This window comes from Girardinichthys multiradiatus, chromosome 23 (genome assembly GCF_021462225.1).
Source record: "Girardinichthys multiradiatus isolate DD_20200921_A chromosome 23, DD_fGirMul_XY1, whole genome shotgun sequence".
NCBI classification, from domain to species: domain Eukaryota; kingdom Metazoa; phylum Chordata; class Actinopteri; order Cyprinodontiformes; family Goodeidae; genus Girardinichthys; species Girardinichthys multiradiatus.
In genome coordinates, this window is record NC_061815.1 from 13,008,657 (window position 1) to 13,030,627 (window position 21,971).

Genomic DNA, 21,971 nt, shown 5'->3' on the forward strand with positions numbered 1-21,971 from the left:
TTACCGTTCCGCACACCACGTGCTCTACTTCCCAACAACAGAGAACAGGCTTTGAAGCGCCTCACTGTTCTGTTACGGACACTAAAGAAAAGAAAAGACATGAAGAAACAATTTACTGAATTCATGCAGAAAATCTTGCATAACGACCAAGCAGAAGAGGCACCCCCACTCAAACCAAGTGAAGAATGCTGGTCCCTACCGACCTTTGGAGTGTACCATCCCCAAAAACCAGGCAAAATACGTGTTGTGTTTGACTCCAGCGACTCATTCAAGGGTATTTCCCTAAATGACATTCTACTTAGGGGGCCTGACTAAAACAACACACTGCTTGGGGTTCTATTACGCTTTAGGCAAAAACAAGTTGCAGTTACTGTATATGTGGAGCAGCTGTTTTACTGCTTCAGAGTCAAAGAAAACCACAGAAATTATCTCTAGTTTCTGTGGTTCCAAGATAATGACCTTAGCAAAGAAATCATGGAGTTTCGCATGAAGGTGCCAGTTTTTCCCCTGCTATTGCAATTTATAGTCTCAGACGGGCAGCTGAACTTGGAGAAGAAGAGTATGGCTCTAACACAAAACAATTTGTCTTCTGCAACTTCTATATTGATGACGGACTGGCCTCTGTAGACAGTGAAAGTGAAGCCATTGAACTCTTAACAAGAGCAAGAAACATGGCAGAGTCAAATATAAGGCTTCACAAAATAGCTTCAAATGCATTTCCCCCAGAAGAGAGAGCAGCAGATCTCAAAGACTTGGATTTGGACGCGGATCCTCTACCACTACAGCAAAGCCTCGGGGTGTGCTGGAACCTGGAAAGTGACTGTTTCTCATTTCAAGTTGCAAAAGACAACAAGCCTTTCACCGGCAGAGGAATATTTTCTGCTGTCAACAGCCTCTATGATCCCCTTGGATTTGCTGCCCCAGTTAAAATCCAGGGAAAGGCTTTGTACAGAGAGTTGACTGTGGGACAGCAGGATTGGGACGAACCTTTACCAGCAGACCGGGAGGCAAAGTGGTTACGGTGGACTGAGTCACTTACTGCTCTTGAGCATTAATTGATATGCGGCCATTTTCTTAAAAAACAGAGTTTTCTCTTGTATCAAGAGGGTCTTTCCATAATGTGAATGGCTAAAATTTATACAACATGCTGAATTTAAAAGAAGAAACACATCATATTTTAACAATTTATTGTGACAGCTGTTTTAAATACTGACTGAATAAACAAAAAAATTGGTTTTCTCACACATAATTAAACTTAAAATATAACAATACAGGAACCTATTAGGTTACTGAATTGAAAAAAAAATAAGGTGAATAGAATAAAATATGCAAAACAAAATCTCTCATGAACAGAGAGATGTATAAAAATTATTTAAAGACAGGGTAAGCGGACGTTAACAGTTAGAACATCGAATTGAACAGTTGGTGCACGTCTTGCTGGCGCATCTGTGACCAAGACAGCAAGTCTTTGTGATGTATCAAGAGCCACGGTATCCAGGGTAATGTCAGCATACCACCAAGAAGGACGAACCACATCCAACAGGATTAACTGTGGACACAAGAGGAAGATATCTGAAAGGGATGTTTGGGTGCTAACCCGGATTGTATCCAAAAAACATAAAACCACAGCTGCCCAAATCACGGTAGAAATAAATGTGCACCTCAACTCTCCTGTTTCCACCAGAATTGTCCGTCGGGAGCGCCACAGGGTCAATATACACGGCCAGGCTGCTATAGCCAAACCTTTGGTCACTCGTGCCAATGCCAAATGTCGGTTTCAATGGTAAAAGGAGCGCAAATATTGGGCTGTGGACAATGTGAAACATGTATTGTTCTCTGATGAGTCCACCTTTACTGTTTTCCCCACATCCAGGAGAGTTACGCTGTGGAGAAGCCCCAAAGAAGCATACCACCCTGACTGTTGCATGCCCAGAATGAAGCATGGGGGTGGATCAGTGATGGTTTGGGCTGCCATATCATGGCATTCCCTTGGCCCACTACTTGTGCTAGATGGGTGCGTCACTGCCAAGGACTACCGAACCATTCTTGAGGACCATGTGCATCCGATGGTTCAAACATTGTATCCTGAAGGCGGTGCCGTGTATCAGGATGACAATGCACCAATACACACAGCAAGACTGGTGAAAGATTGGTTTAATGAACATGAAAGTGAAGTTGAACATCTCCCATGGCCTGCACAGTCACCAGATCTAAATATTAATGAGCCACTTTGGGGTGTTTTGGAGGAGCGAGTCAGGAAACGTTTTCTTCCACCAGTATCACGTAGTGACCTGGCCACTATCCTGCAAGAAGAATGGCTTAAAATCCCTCTGACCACTGTGCAGGACTTGTATATGTCATTCCCAAGACGGATTGACGCTGTATTGGCCGCAAAAGGAGGCCCTACACCATACTGATAAATTATTGTGGTCTAAAACCAGGTGTTTCAGTTTCATTGTCCATCCCCTGTATGTGCAGCTGTATTAGCAGTGGAATTGGCTCCAGTTATTATAGATGAAAGTGACATTGAGTTCCATGCAGTGAACTTCTATACTGACAGCCGAATAGTTCTAAGCTACATTCACAATGCCGCCTGCAGATTCTATGTATACAGGTCCTTCTCAAAAAATTAGCATATTGTGATAAAGTTCATTATTTTCTATAATGTAATGATGAAAATTTAACATTCATATATTTTAGATTCATTGCACACTAACTGAAATATTTCAGGTCTTTTATTGTCTTAATACGGATGATTGTGGCATACAGCTCATGGAAACCTAAAATTCCTATCTCACAAAATTAGCATATTTCATCCGACCAATAAAAGAAAAGTGTTTTTAATACAAAAAACGTCAACCTTCAAATAATCATGTACAGTTATGCACTCAATACTTGGTCGGGAATCCTTTTGCAGAAATTACTGCTTCCATGCGGCGTGGCATGGAGGCAATCAGCCTGTGGCACTGCTGAGGTCTTATGGAGGCCCAGGATGCTTCGATAGCGGCCTTTAGCTCATCCAGAGTGTTGGGTCTTGAGTCTCTCAACGTTCTCTTCACAATATCCCACAGATTCTCTATGGGGTTCAGGTCAGGAGAGTTGGCAGGCCAATTGAGCACAGTGATACTATGGTCAGTAAACCATTTACCAGTGGTTTTGGCACTGTGAGCAGGTGCCAGGTCGTGCTGAAAAATGAAATCTTCATCTCCATAAAGCTTTTCAGCAGATGGAAGCATGAAGTGCTCCAAAATCTCCTGATAGCTAGCTGCATTGACCCTGCCCTTGATAAAACACAGTGGACCAACACCAGCAGCTGACACAGCACCCCAGACCATCACTGACTGTGGGTACTTGACACTGGACTTCTGGCATTTTGGCATTTCCTTCTCCCCAGTCTTCCTCCAGACTCTGGCACCTTGATTTCCGAATGACATGCAGAATTGGCTTTCATCCGAAAAAAGTACTTTGGACCACTGAGCAACAGTCCAGTGCTGCTTCTCTGTAGCCCAGGTCTGGGGAATGCGGCACCTGTAGCCCATTTCCTGCACACGCCTGTGCACGGTGGCTCTGGATGTTTCTACTCCAGACTCAGTCCACTGCTTCCGCAGGTCCCCCAAGGTCTGGAATCGGCCCTTCTCCACAATCTTCCTCAGGGTCCGGTCACCTCTTCTCGTTGTGCAGTGTTTTCTGCCACACTTTTTCCTTCCCACAGACTTCCCACTGAGGTGCCTTGATACAGCACTCTGGGAACAACCTATTCGTTCAGAAATTTCTTTTTGTGTCTTACCCTCTTGCTTGAGGGTGTCAATAGTGGCCTTCTGGACAGCAGTCAGGTCGGCAGTCTTACCCATGATTGGGGTTTTGAGTGATGAACCAGGCTGGGAGTTTTAAAGGCCTCAGGAATCTTTTGCAGGTGTTTAGAGTTAATTCGTTGATTTAGATTATTAGGTTCATAGCTCGTTTAGAGACCCTTTTAATGATATGCTAATTTTGTGAGATAGGAATTTTGGGTTTTCATGAGCTGTTTGCCAAAATCATCCGTATTAAGACAATAAAAGACCTGAAATATTTCAGTTAGTGTGCAATGAATCTAAAATATATGAATGTTAAATTTTCATCATGACATTATGGAAAATAATTAACTTTATCACAATATGCTAATATTTTGAGAAGGACCTGTATGTGGCCAACAGAGTTGCTCAGATTCGCAGGTCTACCAAACCAGACCAGTGGCATTATGTCACTGCTAACCAGAACCCTGCAGATCATGGGACTAGAGCTGTATTAGCAGCTCAACTGCAACAGACCACCTGGCTCTCTGGGCCTCGATTCCTGACACTGTCTGACACTGAGAAAAGAGATCCAGAACAGAACAAAGAGACCTTTAACCTTGTGCAGCCCTCAACAGATGTGGAAATTCGTCCTGAAGTGATTTCCTTAGTAACAAAATCAGAGGAAAAGGAGCTTGGCTCCCACAGGTTTGCACGTTTCTCAAGCTGGAAGTCTTTCGTAAGAGCAATCAAATCTCATTCACGTTGCTAAGTCATTCTCTAAAGCTTCAAGCACATGCAAGGATTGGCATAGTTGTAATCTTGTGAATACAGTAGAACTCTCACAAGCAAAAGCAGCAATAATTCAGTGCATTCAAACTGAGACTTACAAAGAGGAGATTGATAGCATTAAAAAAGGAAAAGACATCCCCTCACGCAGTCCTCTTGGAAAACTTGACCCTTTTATTGATGGTGGGTTGTTAAAGGTTGGAGGACGCTTACAGGCAGCAGATCTTTCAGATATGGAGAAACACCCTTTGACAATTCCAAGTACTCATCATGTAGCTGTTCTTTTAGTTCGACATTACCACAACCAGGTAGCCCACCAAGGCAGACAGTTCACTGAAGGCCCCCTGGGCTCAGCAGGACTATGGATTGTTGGTGGCAAAAGTCTCATTTCCAGCACTCTCCACAAATGTGTTACATGCAGGAAACTCAGAGGCCCCCTAGTGGTGCAGAAAATGGCCAGCTTGCCCTCTGACACACTAGCAGTTGACCCTCCTTTCACTCATGTTGGCCTGGATGTTTTTGGGCCTTGGAGTGTAAAGTCCCATCTTACAAGGGCAAGTAGCATTGACTGTAAAAGGTGGGCTGTGATGTTCACCTGTCTTAGTACCAGAGCTGTGCATATAGAGGTCATAGAGGCAATGTCAACTTCGAGTTTCATAAATGCCTTACGACGTTTCCTGTCAATCAGAGGACCTGTCAAACACTTACGGTCAGACCGAGGGACAAACTTCATCAGTGCCTGTAGAGAGTTGCAAATCGATGTTCAAGACGCAGAGATCAAAAGCTATCTGCAGGACCAAGGCTGCACCTGGACATTCAACGCTCCACATCAATCTCACATGGGAGGAGTGTGTGAGAGAATGATCGGACTTGTTCGACGCATCTTTGATGGCTTGCTATTGCAAAGCTCAACCACCCGCCTCACACATGAGGTTTTGGTAACCCTTATGGCAGAGGTCATGGTCATAATGAATGCCAGGCCATTAGTTCCTGTTTCTAATGATCCTGAAACACCTGAGGTTCTCTCACCTGCGATGCTTCTAACGCAGAAGGCTGGTGCTATTCCAACACCACCTGGAGACTTTGAACTCAAGGACCTTTACAAAGCCCAGTGGCGGCAAGTTCAAGGTCTCGCGGATTACTTTTGGAAAAGATGGAGGCAAGAGTATCTTGCTACTCTGCAGACAAGGCAAAAGTGGAAGGGAGAGAAGCGGAATGTTAAGCAGGGTGATATTATTCTGTTGAAAGACAATCAAGTAAAGCGCAATGAGTGGCCCATTGGTATTGTAGTCAAGGCCATTCCTAGTGAGGACAACAGAGTGACAAAAAGTTGACGTTAATATCATGAAACAAGGTACTGTTAAAACATATCTTTGAGTAATTTTCACATAGAAAAGCCTGTGTTTGTATTTTGTTGATTAACTACCCCCTTGTGGCTGGATTTGAGTTAGGTTTCGTTTTTGTCAGAGCTCAGTCAGTCAAACATGGTCGCCCGCAGCATAGCAGAGAGACACTGATATCAGCCTTTTTACAAGCCTTGGAGTATCTTTGTCCGTAAGTTAACTATGTTGGGATAGCAGAATGCTGTTTTGATGAGAAATAATTAAGTTTGCTACATCTGCTATTTAAGTTATGTATGTGTATGTACTGTAACTTAGCTAGGTGTGTTTTTGGCTCCTTAACAGCTATATATGTAAGCTAATGCTACTAAGTATACAGCTTTCTAATAAGTGCTGTAGGTATCTATGTGAACAGAAATACAGAAATGGGCAAAAATAGCAAGATGTTTTGTTGGCAAGGTTCACACATTTTTCTTTAATTCATGTGTTTATTTGAAAGTCCTAATATGCATGTAAGGTATGAAAATGTTTATGTATATCTTTTTATGTTTATTTTGCAGTTTTACATAAAAGATCAAAATGCCTTCAAACGCTTCAAGTCTTTTTTGTCAGCTATCTGTCTAGCATGGACCAGCACGCGTGTGCGAGGACAGAATATGATGCTCTTAAATTTTAGGGAATAAAACTAATTTCTGCTTCTGAATATTAAGAGAAACAAAAGCTAAAAATGTCTTACAAAATAATCTAAGAGGCAAATGACAAGAGGGCCTATTGACCGATTGTCTCTAAATTGTTAAGACTTACGTTATACCATCCAACAACACATTTTACACCAAATCTAGCAAAGTGATCCTCTATGAATCCCTATGATCTCCTTTATCGATGAAGCTTTAAATTAATGTGCTGTACAAACCCTGCTGTTTTACCAAAGGTGACTGCTCTGACTGAAGATGAACTTCCCAGGTGTCTCTTCTCTCTTTTCATTTGGACTGAGTGATATCCATATAAAAACCCACACACTGACTCAGATACTAACTTGTTGGTTTTTATTTTGAGGTCTCTGCCTTTCTGAAGCTCGTGTCCATCTTTGTACCAGCGGAAGGAAGGGCTGGGGTTTCCCGACGCCTCACACTTCAAGTACATCTTGTCCCCTTCCATCAGAGACTGTCCTCGCATCGGTCTTAGCTTAGGAGCAGATGCTGGACATTGAGAGAAAACACACATAGAAAGCTTTATTAGAGAGAAAATTATTGGGAAAGTAAAAAGGTTACACATGAATGGAAAATCCAACCTTGTATAACTGACACACTAATGATTTTTTTGTTCTGCCATTTTACCAGTCTGTGTGTGTGTGTGTTCTTGTACTTGTTGCTGAGTGAGAACCATTTTTCGTATTTTTATCGCAAAGTGAGGACATTTTGACAAAGTGAGGACATTTTCCTGGTCCTCACTTTTTCAAATTTCGTTCTTGGGACAGGGGTTAGGTTTAGGACTAGGGTATGAATTTAGTTATTGTTAGGGTTAGGGTTAGGTATTAACTGGTTAGGGTTAGTGTTAGGGTCAGGGTTAGGCACTAAAAATTAAGGAAAATGAATGGAAGTCAATGGAAGTAACCGAAAAGTCCTCATAAAGATAGTAAAACACAGATGTGTTTGTGTGTGTGTGTGCGCACGCTTTTGTAAAAGGTACTATTAGCATTACAACCACATTTAGGCCTTTAAACCACAAGCTTAAATTGTGAAGTGGACACTGAATATCTGATTTTCAACAAATGAAAATCTGAGAAGTGTGGTGTGCATTTGTATTCAGAACCCCAGTCAATGTGTTATAGAACTATCTTTCATTGTAATCATAGCTGCAAGTGCTTTTAGTTTTCCCTCTATCAGCTTTGCACATCTAGAAACTGAAATGCTTGCCCAGCCTTCTTTGCAAAATTACTCATATTCAGTCAGACTGAAATAAGGGTGGCTGTAAAAAGTGATTTTCAAGTCTTATACAAATTTTCAATTAAATTTATGTATGTACTTTGACTGGGCCATTCTATCTCATAAATATGCTTTTATCTAAGTGATTACACTGTAGCCCAGGCTTTATGTTTAGGGTCAATGTCCTGCTAGAAGGTGAACTTCCGTCCCAGTGTTAACTCTTTCAAGGTCTCTAACAAGTTTTTTCCAGGATTCCCCTGTATTTAACTCCATTCATCTTCCCATCAACTTGAACCAGTTTCCCTGTCCCCAATGAAGAAAAGCATCCCCGTAGCATGATGCTACCACCACGTTTCACTGTGTCATGATCTGTGGGACTTTGAGTTTTGTTTTGTAATCCCTTTTAACGAATCTTGTGTTTCAGTGTTTTACTTTTATTACTATTTTCCCTCAGTGCCTCTGCTTCCTAGTCCCCCACAGCTGTTCCTCATCTGTTATCCTCAGCCTGCTATTGCCAATCATGTCCTGTCTCCTTAGACTTGGTATTAAACTCTTTAATCTATTTCATCATTCAAGGTAACTGGATGGGGTTATTTGCAGTGTTTTTCTCCACACATAGTGTTTTGCAAGTTTAATTTTGTTCTCATCTAACCAGAACACCTTCTTCTACATGTCTACAGGCCAGATTTGCCTTAATGGAAGAGTGGAGACAGTTGTCCTGTCAAAAGATTTTTCCACCTGAGCTGTGGATCTCTGCAGCCCTCCAGAGTTACCATGGTTGCACTTACTTTGCAAGGACAAAGTAAGTGCAAGGAAACTTACTTTTTCTATTACACATTAGATCCCAATAAACCTTTTTGACGTTCGTGGTTAGTACCGGACAAAATGTGAAAAAGTTACATTGGAATTTTTACTGTATAAACCTACAGTGCATACATAAATAAGTGTCTGGTCCTGTCTTTAACTACACCCTGAATCCCCAGAACTCTTCTAACCTTTCAACAAGCCTCTTAAGTAGCGCAACAACGTGAACTTTTGACAAAATTCACTTTACTGGAACAAATGTCCTCACTCTTAATACCTAGTATCTAAATTGGTCAAAAAATAGATGTCTAAATAATTGAGCAAGATTTCAATCCTAAACAGCAGAGATAAAAACATTGAATAAAAAGCAGTCCTGGCTCAGAAAGTCTGCACATTACATTTTCACAATTACCTTTTCAATTTTCACAATTGAGCAATCTGTGTGTGCTTGTGTGTGCCTCATTTGTCCCCAGAGACTTTCCTTCTCTTTCTCTCTCTTCTCTCCTTAAAAACTACAACAGACTACATCACTGACACCAGTGCAGACAACACGAACATGCAGGAACTAAAGCGAGGAGACAACTCCATCTACTAACATTTAGCCTCACACACACCACAGAAAGTCTACATGCACTAATATGGGCCTATCCTCCCCCTATCAAATGTGGGGCCTATTTCCTCCCCGCCACACTCCCTGATGGTGGCTCATGTCTCTGCCTGCTGGTGTATTGGTGGTTCTCGGTGTCCAGGGCTGGGTGCTTTGGTGTGTGGAGGCTCACTCCCGGTGGCTGCTTGCCGAGGGCTGGGCCCCCTGGCTTGGTCGGGCCTCTGCTTAAGGGGTGATGTGTCCCGGGGTCTTGGGTCTCTGGGTCCATGGCTGGATCTGCTCTGGTGTAGACGGCTGCAAGCAAGGCCTGTGGACTAGTCGCTGCAGTTCCTTGGGGCTTCTGGACTATTGCTGCAGGGTGGTTCCACTGGGACCTTCCCCTGCTTTTCTTGGGGGGTGTTGCGGTAGTCCCAGCAATGGTTCTCCTGGGGTTCCTGTGCTCTGGGGGGCCTTTGGATGTCTATGGCTTGGATCTCCTCCGTATCTGTCCCGGGTCCAGTGGGGCAGGTCTGTGGCTCCTCACACTGGCTATTGCATATTTTTATGGAGAAATATTATACAAGTGCGCTCACACTCAGACCCACAGGTGTTTAGATTCAGGTGTTTACAGATACACACATGTTCTATATTACTCCATTTGTGAAAGTAAATCTGTTCGCTTCATCTTGGCACTCAGACAGCAATTGTGAGTGATACTCTGCTGGACAGGACACGTAAGAAAAATAAATATATGGGTTTATTACACACACACATGCAGAACAATGAGACTAAACAGTGACAGGACATGGCTGATCAGATGCAAGACAACAGTTGTGTAGGCCCAGAGCTCCTCACATCACTGCTGCAGCTCATGTTCCTCCTCATATGGATGCATTAGATACACACAACCTTTGTGCATTTACACTAGAAAGTATGGTTCACTACGTTTTAATATGCCTCCCTTACAGAAAACAAACTATACGACTCCTAAGAAAAACTCATAACGTTGAATTTTAGTACATTTTTTTACACTACATTTTTGCATTTACATCTCAGCCAATTCTTTGATACATCAAGCGAAGCTCTATTCTCCATTAAATATGATTATTTTTTAAAACCAATCTTCTGAGATAGAAAAAAACAACACTAGAAATACAAAAAAGAATATGTTTATTGAGGAAACAATTAAGTTGGCTGCATGGTTAACACTGTTCCCTCAGAACTTGAAGGTGATCAACTGATATAATCTGGGGTCCTTTTGAGTGGAGCTTGCTTGTCTTCACCTGCATGTTGTATAATCTTTCATGGAAATTAATGGGAATTTGTAGAAACATTGTGTGGAAAAATCCTGGAATTTAAAACTTTAAAGGTTGGTCCGTAGCCCCTTAAAACCTTTTTTGGGGAAAATATATTTTAGAATAATTTAACCTAAAACTACCTGTTTTTGTTCAAATACACTTGAGTGTATTTATAAAATTCCTCAGTCACAAGTACACTGTTTAGTGGAGAGGTATTTTAAGGTCACAATCCCTACATGCACTTACCTCTTGCCACATTTCAGGCTTCAAACATAAAGATACAAAATTCAAATTTTTTGTGAAGAATCAACAAGTGGGACACAATCGTGAAGTGGAATGAAATTTATTGGATGTGTCAAACTTTTTTAACAAATAAAAAACTGAAAAGTGCAATATTATTCAGCCCCTTTAGTTTCAGTGCAGCAAACTCACTCCAGATGTTCAGTGAGGATCTCTGAATGATCCAATGTTGTCCCACATGACTGATGATGATAAATAGAATCCACCTGTGTGTAATCAAGTCTGCATATAAATGCACCTGCTCTGTGATAGTCTCAGGGTTCTGTTCAAAGCGCAGAGAGCATCATGAAGACCAAGGAACACACCAGGCAGGTCCGAGATACTGTTGTGGAGAAGTTTAAAGCCGGATTTGGATACAAAAAGATTTCCCAAGCTTTAAACATCCCAAGGAGCACTGTGCAAGCAATCATATTGAAATGGAAGGAGTATCAGACCACTGCAAATCTACCAAGACCTGGCCGTCCCTCTAACCTTTCATCTTGAACAAGGAGAAGACTGATCAGAGATGCAGACAAGAGGCCAATGATCACTCTGGATGAACTGCAGAGATCTACAGCTGAATTGGGAGTCTGTCCATAGGAAAACAATCAGTCGTACACCGCACAAATCTGGCCTTTATGGAAGAGTGGCAAGAAGAAAGCCATTTCTCAAAGATATCCATAAACAGTCTCATTTAAAGTTTGCCACAAGCCACCTGGGAGACACACCAAACATGTGAAATAAGGTGTTCTGGTCAGATGAAACCAAAATCAAACTGTTTGGCCACAATGCAAAACGATATGTTTGGTGTAAAAGCAACACAGCTCATCACCCTGAACACACCATCCCCATTGTCAAACATGGTGGTGGCAGCATCATGGTTTGGGCCTGCTTTTCTTCAGCAGGGACAGGGAAGATGGTCAAAATTGATGGGAAGATGGATGTGGCCAAATACAGGACCATTCTGGAAGAAAACCTGTTGGAGTCTGCAAGAGACCTGAAACTGGGACGGAGATTTATCTTCCAACAAGACAATGATCCAAAACATAAAGCCAAATCTACAATGGAATGGTTCACAAATAAACGTATCCAGGTGTTGGAATGGCCAAGTCAAAGTCCAGACCTGAATCCAATCGAGAATCTGTGGAAAGAGCTGAAGACTGCCGTTCACGAATGCTCTCCATCCAACCTCACTGAGCTCGAGCTGTTTGGCAAGGAAGAATGGGCAAGAATTTCAGTCTCTCGCTGTGCAAGACTGATAGAGACATACCCCAAGCAACTTGCAGCTGTAAGTGCAGCAAAGGGTGGCGCTACAAAGTATTAACGCAAGGGGGCCAAATAATATTACACGCCCCACTTTTCAGTTTTTCATTTGTTAAAAAAGTTTGACACATCAATAAATTTCATTCCACTTCACGATTGTGTCCCACTTGTTGTTGATTCTTCACAAAAAATAGAATTTTATATCTTTATGTTTGAACCCTGAAATGTGGCAAGAGGTTGACCAGTTCAAGGGGGCCGAGTCCTTTCGCAAGGCACTGTATATTGGTAACATACTTTATGTAAAGCGACATGCTTAGATTTTATTATTGGGTACGTTTTTATTTTATGTATCTTATTAATTATTCCATCTTTATTTAGATCTTCAACAAGTCTCTGCAACTGTGGAACACTCCACCATCAATAAATGCAACATCACAGGTTCAAATGACTACAGACCTGTAGTCCTGATGTCATGAAGTTCTCTGAGAGACTAGTATTGAACTATCTGAAGGACATCAAAGCCCTCCTGATGGACGCCCTGCAGTTCGTTTACCGATCAAACAGGTTGGCAGATGATGCATTCACCTTGGGTCTGCACTTCATCCTGCATCACCTTGACCACCCAGGGACATATGCCTGGATCATGATTGTGGACTTCAGGTCTGCCTTCAACACCATCAACCCAGACATCCTCCACCAGAAGCTCACTCAGCTCACAGTGCTGGCCTCCACCTGTCAGTGCATCACTAGCTTCCTGACTGACAGGCAGCAGCAGGTGAGGCTGGGGAGCATCTTCCCTGCACTTGAACCATTGGTACCGGTGTATCCCAGGGGTGTGTACTCTCCCCACTACTCTTCCCTTTGTAAACAAATGACTTCACCTCAGCTGAGCCATTTGGGAAATTGCTGAGGTTTGCAGATTGGTATCATCCGGGACAATGACGAGTCTGCATACAGGCAGGAGGTGGATCGGCTGGTGCAACAGAACCACCTGGAGCTTAACCCACTCAAGACTATGGAGATAACGGTGGAGTTCTGGAGAACAACCTCCACACTCCCTCCCCTCACCATCCTCAACAACACTGTGTCCACTGTGAATCCCTTTCGGTTCTTAGGAACCAGCCTTTCTCTGGAACTGTGATGCAACTCACACATAGACCATATTTGGAAGGCCCAGCAGAAGCTGTACTTCCTGTGACAACTCAAGAACTACATCCTTTCACAGGAGCTGCTAGTCATCTTCAAATCTGCAGAGAGGATCATCAGGGCTGACCTTCCCGCCATCCTGGACAGATCTAGGATCAGGGAAAGGACAGCTAACATCTGTTCAGACCTCGCATATCCTGGACACAAACTGTTTAGACTTTTACCTCCAGGTACCTTCGGTGCTTAATGGCAAAAACCAGCCGTCAAAGAGACAGTTTCTTCCCTCATTGAGGCCAAACAACTCAATCTTTGTCTACCCTTTAGCCATATAACCTAAAACATTTCTCCAGAAGGCCTTTGGATAGTCCATGTGAGCAGATTCAAGTTTTTTTAATTTTTACCTTTATGAGGCATTTAACCAAACATTAGAGTTTGTGTAGGTATATATATTAACCTGTATGTATAATTCTGACCTTGGGGGGTTAATGTATATCCTTAATTAATTTAAACTTATGGAACCAGTTCTTGATTTAAAAATCACTGGACTTCTAACATGGAAAAAGAACACCTCAAATGCATAATTAAAACCCCTAAAATTAATAAAACATTCATGTCCATTATGGCAACGGGTACTCCAGACAGGAACTGCATGCCTGTTTACAACTGTGTACTTGTCTATAGAAATCCTTAGGGTTCTGCATGTTTTTGATGTGGGTCTGTTTTAATAAAGCTGATGCAAACTGACTGAATTACCTCACCAGCTCGTCACCATGCTCTGCAGAAAAAAGCCCATTACCCATCATTTTAAATCAGGCGTGTTGAAGAAGGCACGCATTTAGCATAAAATAGTGTTGTGTAATTACCAGTATTGGGAAAACTATTCTACAGTCATGGTGAAAAGAATGTACATCCCCTTGATTGTCTAAATTTGTATCTGTTTTGTACATCCAGTTTTTCTGTGTCACGGCAGAATATGTGTGTTTTTCTATACTTAAGGTTATATTTAAGTCGTTTTACAGCCTGGTAAAGGTCATATTAATTATGCAAGTTATTGATTAATGAGTTAATCTAAAGTTGATTGATCTTAGGGATCAAATAACAATTAATTGATAAGCGGCCATTTTCTTAAAAAAACAGAGTATTCTCTTGTATCAAGAGGGTCTTTCCATAATGTGAATGGCTAAAATGTATACAACATGCTGAATTTAAAAGAAGAAACACATCATATTTTAACAATTTATTGTGACAGCTGTTTTAAATACTGACTGAATAAACAAAATAATTGGTTTTCTCACACATAATTAAACTTAAAATATAACAAAACAGGAACCTATTAGGCTACTGAATTGAAAAAAAAATAAGGTGAATAGAATAAAATATGCAAAACAAAATCCCTCATGAACAGAGAGATGTATAAAAATTATTTAAAGACAGGGTAAGCGGACGTTATCAGTTAGAACATCGAATTAAACAGTTGGTGCACGTCTAATAACTGAAGGGGAATTAATGACAAGAGGAGGAACAGGGAAAAGAAACTAATAAACTAGAAGAGTGCAGCAAGAACAAATAACCTAACAATAAACAACCACAGAAACACTAAGCAGGAAACTAAACTAGAAAACCCAAAGAAGCAAAGAGAACTGTAATAATAATAATAATAACAATAATCAGAGGAGAAAACCATTCTAAGTAATAAATAAATGAGGAAGCAACCACCAAGGAAACTATGGGCGAGGGGAGAAAGAACTACTAAAACTAGGAGGCAGGAGAGAGAACAAAACTATCAGGAAACAGAAGGAATAAATAAACATAACTACTAAACCCAAAGGAATAGAAACATCTAGCTCAAGTCCAAAATGGCCGATCCTGACAGTTTGTCATTGGTTCCCCCTGCTGTCCAGTTTTGTATGTAAGCCTGTTTGTTTACTTTGTTCCCCTCCAGTTCCCTATGTGTTGTTTGTGTTTGTGTGCACGCCTGGTACCCTGTCCATGTCCAGCCATGAGCAATAAAGTGTCGTCTTACCTGCAAACTTCGAGCTTCAGGAGTTCTTGCCCGCAGAAGCATGATCAATACAGTTCCTTTGAATTGAAGTTATCACACTACTTCAAATATAACAGTATTTGTGAATACGGTTTGGTACATTTTCGGTACGTTTTGTTTAATAAGATGTTAACAAAAATGTATACTTTTTTTTGACTATGCAGTTTTCTCACAATAATTTGATTTGGTCTTCATAATCTAAATGGCTTGCACTTGTATAGCACTTGTATCAAGTCTCAGGACACCAAAGCGCTTTACACTACAATCACTCATCCATCCATTCATACTTACATTCACACACTGACAGTGTTAGGCTACATTGAACATTGATTTTGTCAGTTAATAGAATAACAGATAAGAAGGTAAAGACAATGAATGGATGGGCTGGATGTGCTACTGTCCTCCAACCTTTAGATACATCCCTGCTTCAACACACCTTAATCAAATCACTGAAATCACCTCCTCCCCAAACAGCAAAGTGATAGCTAGGAGTTTTGCTTTGTTTTGGTTAAGGGGGCACTGATTGCAGTTTTCTGGCCGATCACGGATCCCTGATTTTTAAAAAGTCTGTCCTGCTAAAACTGATTTTGGCAGATACAATTATTTTTATAACTGCCACTGTCAGGTGTTATAAGGTCACATTACACCTTCAATGTTCCAATCTTGTTTTATTGAAAAACACTGAGCACACCTGCCAAACAATACACACGTATTGTTTTAACTGCACGAGGTCATGCTCTGAAAAATAAATGAAACGTTTTGAGTATTGCATTTCCTTACGTCTTTCATTTTTCACATTTTAAAAACCAACAAACTTGCACAACAGGCTAGGCAAGTAGATAGGATCGGTGGATAAGATTGGTTTAACATGTAAGTATCGGCCGATTACCGATCACCCAAAATTAAGGAAATCTGGGCCGATTGATTGGTGCACCCTTAGTTTTGGTGCTGCTTTTAAAAGTTGTGTGGCAGAATGTAGAATTCACCCCTTTGTTTCCAAATAAAACCCAAAAAACATTCTGGATGTATTCATGTTTAAAACAGCACCGTATTCTTTCGGTACACGTCTGTGCCAAACCAAAATGCTGCACCAAAAACGATCATTAATGACCCATTATGAGTTCCATTTAACTAGTCCAGGTTAGATAAAGCTAAATAACAGACAGCAAAATATTACTAATTTGCATTTCATTAACGTTTTTTATTTATGGTCTTTGTAATATTTTGTTGACTATATAGAAACATGTTTTCTACAAATTCCTAATTTTGTAATGAAGCACATTTAAAAAAACAACAGCTGTTCAAAGAGCCATACATTAACTGGAAAAACATTTAAAGGAGAGAAAGAAAACAACAAAGAAGAGCTTTATACAGTCAGTCTTCAATAAAAGTCTTTAAGTTAACCTAAAACTAACACTAAGCCAAACCCTCATCTGGTAGATGACCTTAACAGCTTCTACTGTAGATTTGAAAAGCAGTCGTTCACACCCCTCATTCACATCTGACTCTGATGTAAAAGCTCTCCATGCACTTACCCACCTCCTCTCCTCAGACCCCCTGCCTGAACGTCAGATCTCTGATGTCCAGGAAGCATCAGACGACCAGGAATGTTCAAGGACCAGACAATGATTACCCCTCATGCCTGAGAACCTGCACTGACCAACTGGCCCTCAACTTTAGTCATATTTTGAACAGTGTCTGGAGCTGTGTGAGGTTATCTGCACCATCTCTACTGTCCAGGGACAAACGCCAGGATCCTGTTTATGTACTTCAGCTCAACCTTCAACACCATCAACCCAAATATCCTACATCAGAAACTCACCAATCTCACAGTGCCGGACTCCACCTGTAAGTGGATCAGCTGATTCCTGACTGACCGGCAGCAGTAGGTGAGGCTGGGGAGGGTCTTCTCCCACTCAAAAATCCTCAGCCGCGGCACACCCCAGGGGTGTGTTCTCTCTCCACTCTTCTTCTCTCTTTACACAAATTCCCAGGCCAGCCGAGAGACATAGTTCCTCCAGCGTGTCTTGGGCTGTCCCCTGGGCCTCCTCCCGGTGGGACGTGCCTGGAACACCTCCCGAGGAAGACGTCCAGGAGGCATCCGGTATAGATGCCCGAGCCACCTCAACTGGCTCCTCTCCATTCAAAATGTTCAAAAATAATTTTAATATTCATAGATATAAAATACATTGATGACAAATACCATTCATTTAATTTATAAGTAACTTAATAACAACTTAAACACAAGTTAGACTGTTTTACTGTATATAATTTCTGTGTTTATCTTTAACAGGAGTTTAAAAAATAACGTCCTGGGACTCAGGCGTCTTCCCCCGGTATAGCGAGCCTCGACTGCCCGGTTAGCTGACTGCTGGCGAGGCGTGCCAGCTGTTAGGGAACGGACATCTCCAGAAAGGAGCACTTTTGCAATTAAGTGATATCTTGATAAACTGAGCAGATATTTAGGTTTACACATCTACATTATCGCCTTCCGTTTGAGCAGTCCACTTTGACCCCTAATGAATCATGGGATAGGAGAGGCCACGAAGGACACACCGGATGCATCCTTTAAATCTGGGGAAAAGAAGGACGCGTTTGGAGGAGCATTCAAATGTGGACAGCCTTTGTCGCCTCGATGTGACGTATTCGGCCTACAAATACAGCCTTCAAAGGATGCAGCCCCAGAATTTGGATACAGCCACTGACAGGAGGTGGACTGGCTGGTCCACTGGTGCGGTCGGAACCACCTGGAGCTTAACTCACTTAAAACTGTGGAGTTGAGGGTGGACTTCTCGAGAACAAGAACTCTCTCCTCTAACATCCGGTTCCTAGGAACCACCCGTTCTCTGGACCTGAGATGGTCCTCACACATAGACACTGTTCAGAAGAACAACAGCGTGTCTTCAGTCAGAGGCTTCTTCAGATCTGCTGTAAGACGGAGTGCTACAGGAGATCCTTCCTGCCCACAGCCATCAGCATCTACAACGGCTCTTTGAGGAAACCCTCATAATATGAGCTACAACAACATTTAATTTCCCTTTGGGATTAATAAAGTATTTTTGAATTGAATTGAATTGAAGAAGGCCCAACAGAGACTTTACTTCCTATGGAAACTCAAGAAATACAACCTTCCACAAGAGATGCTGTTCATCTTCTACACTGTCATCATTTAGTCTTTCCCCGGGCATATCCATTACTGTGTGGATTTGGCTCGTCCACAAAACAAGACAGTTCAAAACTACAACGAACAGTTAGGTCTGTAGAGAGGATCATCAGGGCTGACCTTCAATTGATCCACGACTGGTCTAGAGTCAGGAGAAGGGCAACTAACATCTCTGCAGACCCCACACATCCTGGACACAAACTGTTTAAACTCTCACCTTCAGGGCAGCACTATGGGCACTATTTGAAAAAAACAGCCATCATAGAGACAATTTCTTCCCCCAGGATGTCTCTCTGATGAACACTTAACAGTCAGAATGCCCAAATGGATACCAAGCATATTGGCACCAATTCAAACTTGCCTTCTTCTTTGGTAAAAACACTGTGTTAGTGAATATGTTATTTCCCCAAAAGTCTTAATTTGAGTCCTAAACACAATTCCTTGCAGCTCATTACCATGTACATGTGATTTAATGTCTGTGCCAGTTAACTGGAAGTACCTTCACTTCACGGTACTTATTCAGGCTTATTTATATTTTTTCAGAGATCTTAAGTCCAGGCATGTTTGTGTAAAAAACGTTTTCTATTCCCCACCACAATTTTATATATTGATATTTAAAACGCTTGTACGTTTTGAGCAAGTAGAACCGAAGTCAAATTCTTTGTTTTTGAGCTCAAACTTGGCCAATAAAACAGATGATTTGTCATTTAATGGCTTCTGATTTTTTGCTTACATGAGTCTTAACTTATCTGCTTGAGGCAAAGACTGAACCCCAACCTGAAGTTACCGATCCACCTTTTTCCAGGTCCAAACCATGGCTTTAGACTTTGAGTAATTGACTCCCACACTCGCCTGCGTGCAATTCCAGAGCCCACTGAAGTTCAGGACCTTCAGACACCATACGTCTGACCCAACAAAAATTAAAACCTTCAGAAAGTGAGCAACAGCAACATCACCGGGGCAATGTAATAGTCTTGTGTCACCTACAATTTTCTGAAGCTAAGTAAAAGAAACAGATTCAAACTGCCTATAGACAGCCAAATAAACTATCAAATTTGATCACATTTGATTGATACATTTTGAAACCATTCAGATTTGCCATTTAGGTTTTTACATTTAAATTGCAGGCATATTTTTCAAATTAAACTCTAACCCAATTAAATTCAGAGAGGATGTTAAATATGATACTCTTAAGGTCTTGAGTGCCAACTCATCTTAATTTAGCCAATTTTTTGTTTCTGCATTCATCTGTATTTGTTAACATTTAATTTGTAAGCCTGTTTGCTGTTTATTTTATCTGATCTTAAACATTGTTAAGTCTCTCCATTAAATCTTTTGGAAAACTTGTGCATTTTCAGTTTATACAAGGTATAATATAAAAGGTGTACATTTAGAAAATAAATTGTTGCACCGCTATCAGAAAATACAGTATTACCTGTTGGAGTGAAGGTACTTAACTGGCAGACATAAAATCACATGTACATGATAATGAGTTGCAATGAATTGTGTTTTAAGGACTCAAATTAAGGCTTTGGGGAAATAAATGATAAATTTCACTAATTTCAATCACTTATTTTATACAATTCCCTGCTTTTAGAGCTGCACAATGCATCAAATTGCAGTCATTATTGCAATGCCTATGTGTACAATACTGCAATCACAAATTACTGCTTGGATGCAATATTTTGTAGGCTGTTACAGTTCATGTGACATGCATCAATGCTTTGGATGTGCCAGTTGAATGAACTCTCACTGTCCCTGATGCCCAAAACCTACATACAGGTCCTTCTCAAAATATTAGCATATTGTGATAAAGTTCATTATTTTCCATAATGTCATGATGAAAATTTAACATTCATATATTTTAGATTCATTGCACACTAACTGAAATATTTCAGGTCTTTTATTGTCTTAATACGGATGATTGTGGCATACAGCTCATGAAAACCCAAAATTCCTATCTCACAAAATTAGCATATTTCATCGGACCAATAAAAGAAAAGTGTTTTTAATACAAAAAACGTCAACCTTCAATTAATCATGTACAGTTATGCACTCAATACTTGGTCGGGAATCCTTTTGCAGAAATGACTGCTTCAATGCGGCGTGGCATGGAGGCAATCAGCCTGTGGCAATGCTGAGGTCTTATGGAGGCCCAGGATGCTTCGATAGCGGCCTTTAGCTCATCCAGAGTGTTGGGTCTTGAGTCTCTCAACGTTCTCTTTACAATATCCCACAGATTCTCTATGGGGTTCAGGTCAGGAGAGTTGGCAGGCCAATTGAGCACAGTGATACCATGGTCAGTAAACCATTTACCAGTGGTTTTGGCAATGTGAGCAGGTGCCAGGTCGTGCTGAAAAATGAAATCTTCATCTCCATAAAGCTTTTCAGCAGATGGAAGCATGAATTGCTCCAAAATCTCCTCATAGCTAGCTGCATTGACCCTGCCCTTGATAAAACACAGTGGACCAACACCAGCAGCTGACACGGCACCCCAGACCATCACTGACTGTGGGTACTTGACACTGGACTTCTGGCATTTTGGCATTTCCTTCTCCCCAGTCTTCCTCCAGACTCTGGCACCTTGATTTCTGAATGACATGCAGAATTTGCTTTCATCCGAAAAAAGTACTTTGGACCACTGAGCAACAGTCCAGTGCTGCTTCTCTGTAGCCCAGGTCAGGCGCTTCTGCCGCTGTTTCTGGTTCAAAAGTGGCTTGACCTGGGGAATGCGGCACCTGTAGCCCATTTTCTGCACACGCCTGTGCACGGTGGCTCTGGATGTTTCTACTCCAGACTCAGTCCACTGCTTTCGCAGGTCCCCCAAGGTCTGGAATCGGCCCTTCTCCACAATCTTCCTCAGGGTCCGGTCACCTCTTCTCGTTGTGCAGTGTTTTCTGCCACACTTTTTCCTTCCCACAGACTTCCCACTGAGGTGCCTTGATACAGCACTCTGGGAACAGCCTATTCGTTCAGAAATGTCTTTCTGTGTCTTACCCTCTTGCTTGAGGGTGTCAATAGTGGCCTTCTGGACAGCAGTCAGGTCGGCAGTCTTACCCATGATTGGGGTTTTGAGTGATGAACCAGGCTGGGAGTTTTAAAGGCCTCAGGAATCTTTTGCAGGTGTTTAGAGTTAACTCGTTGATTCAGATGATTAGGTTCATAGCTCGTTTAGAGACCCTTTTAATGATATGCTAATTTTGTGAGATAGGAATTTTGGGTTTTCATGAGCTGTATGCCAAAATCATCCGTATTAAGACAATAAAAGACCTGAAATATTTCAGTTAGTGTGCAATGAATCTAAAATATATGAATGTAAAATTTTCATCATGACATTATGGAAAATAATTAACTTTATCACAATATGCTAATATTTTGAGAAGGACCTGTAGACATGAGCAGCCAAAACACTTAAGCACAAGAAAAGGGGAGGGAAGACGATGATGATAGAAAACAAACAGAGGAGTTAGTCTCAACTGATATCACCATTCAGATATTAAATAATATTACAATTGCATGTTTTCCTAATATTGTGGAGCCTTAACTGCTTCCTTTAAAGGCTTTGGA

The 21,971-nt window shown here is 41.4% G+C and overlaps 1 protein-coding gene across 3 annotated transcripts in view; it reads right to left on the bottom strand.

The window, feature by feature from the left end:
- nrg2b (neuregulin 2b) overlaps nt 1–21,971 on the bottom strand; it is a 147,976-nt gene that overhangs the window by 79,644 nt on the left and 46,361 nt on the right. For all 3 annotated transcript variants that reach the window (XM_047354013.1, XM_047354014.1, XM_047354015.1), the window contains exon 2: nt 6,936–7,098. In XM_047354013.1, the coding sequence (XP_047209969.1) occupies nt 6,936–7,098 (163 nt within the window). The remainder of the gene's footprint in view (nt 1–6,935; nt 7,099–21,971) is intronic.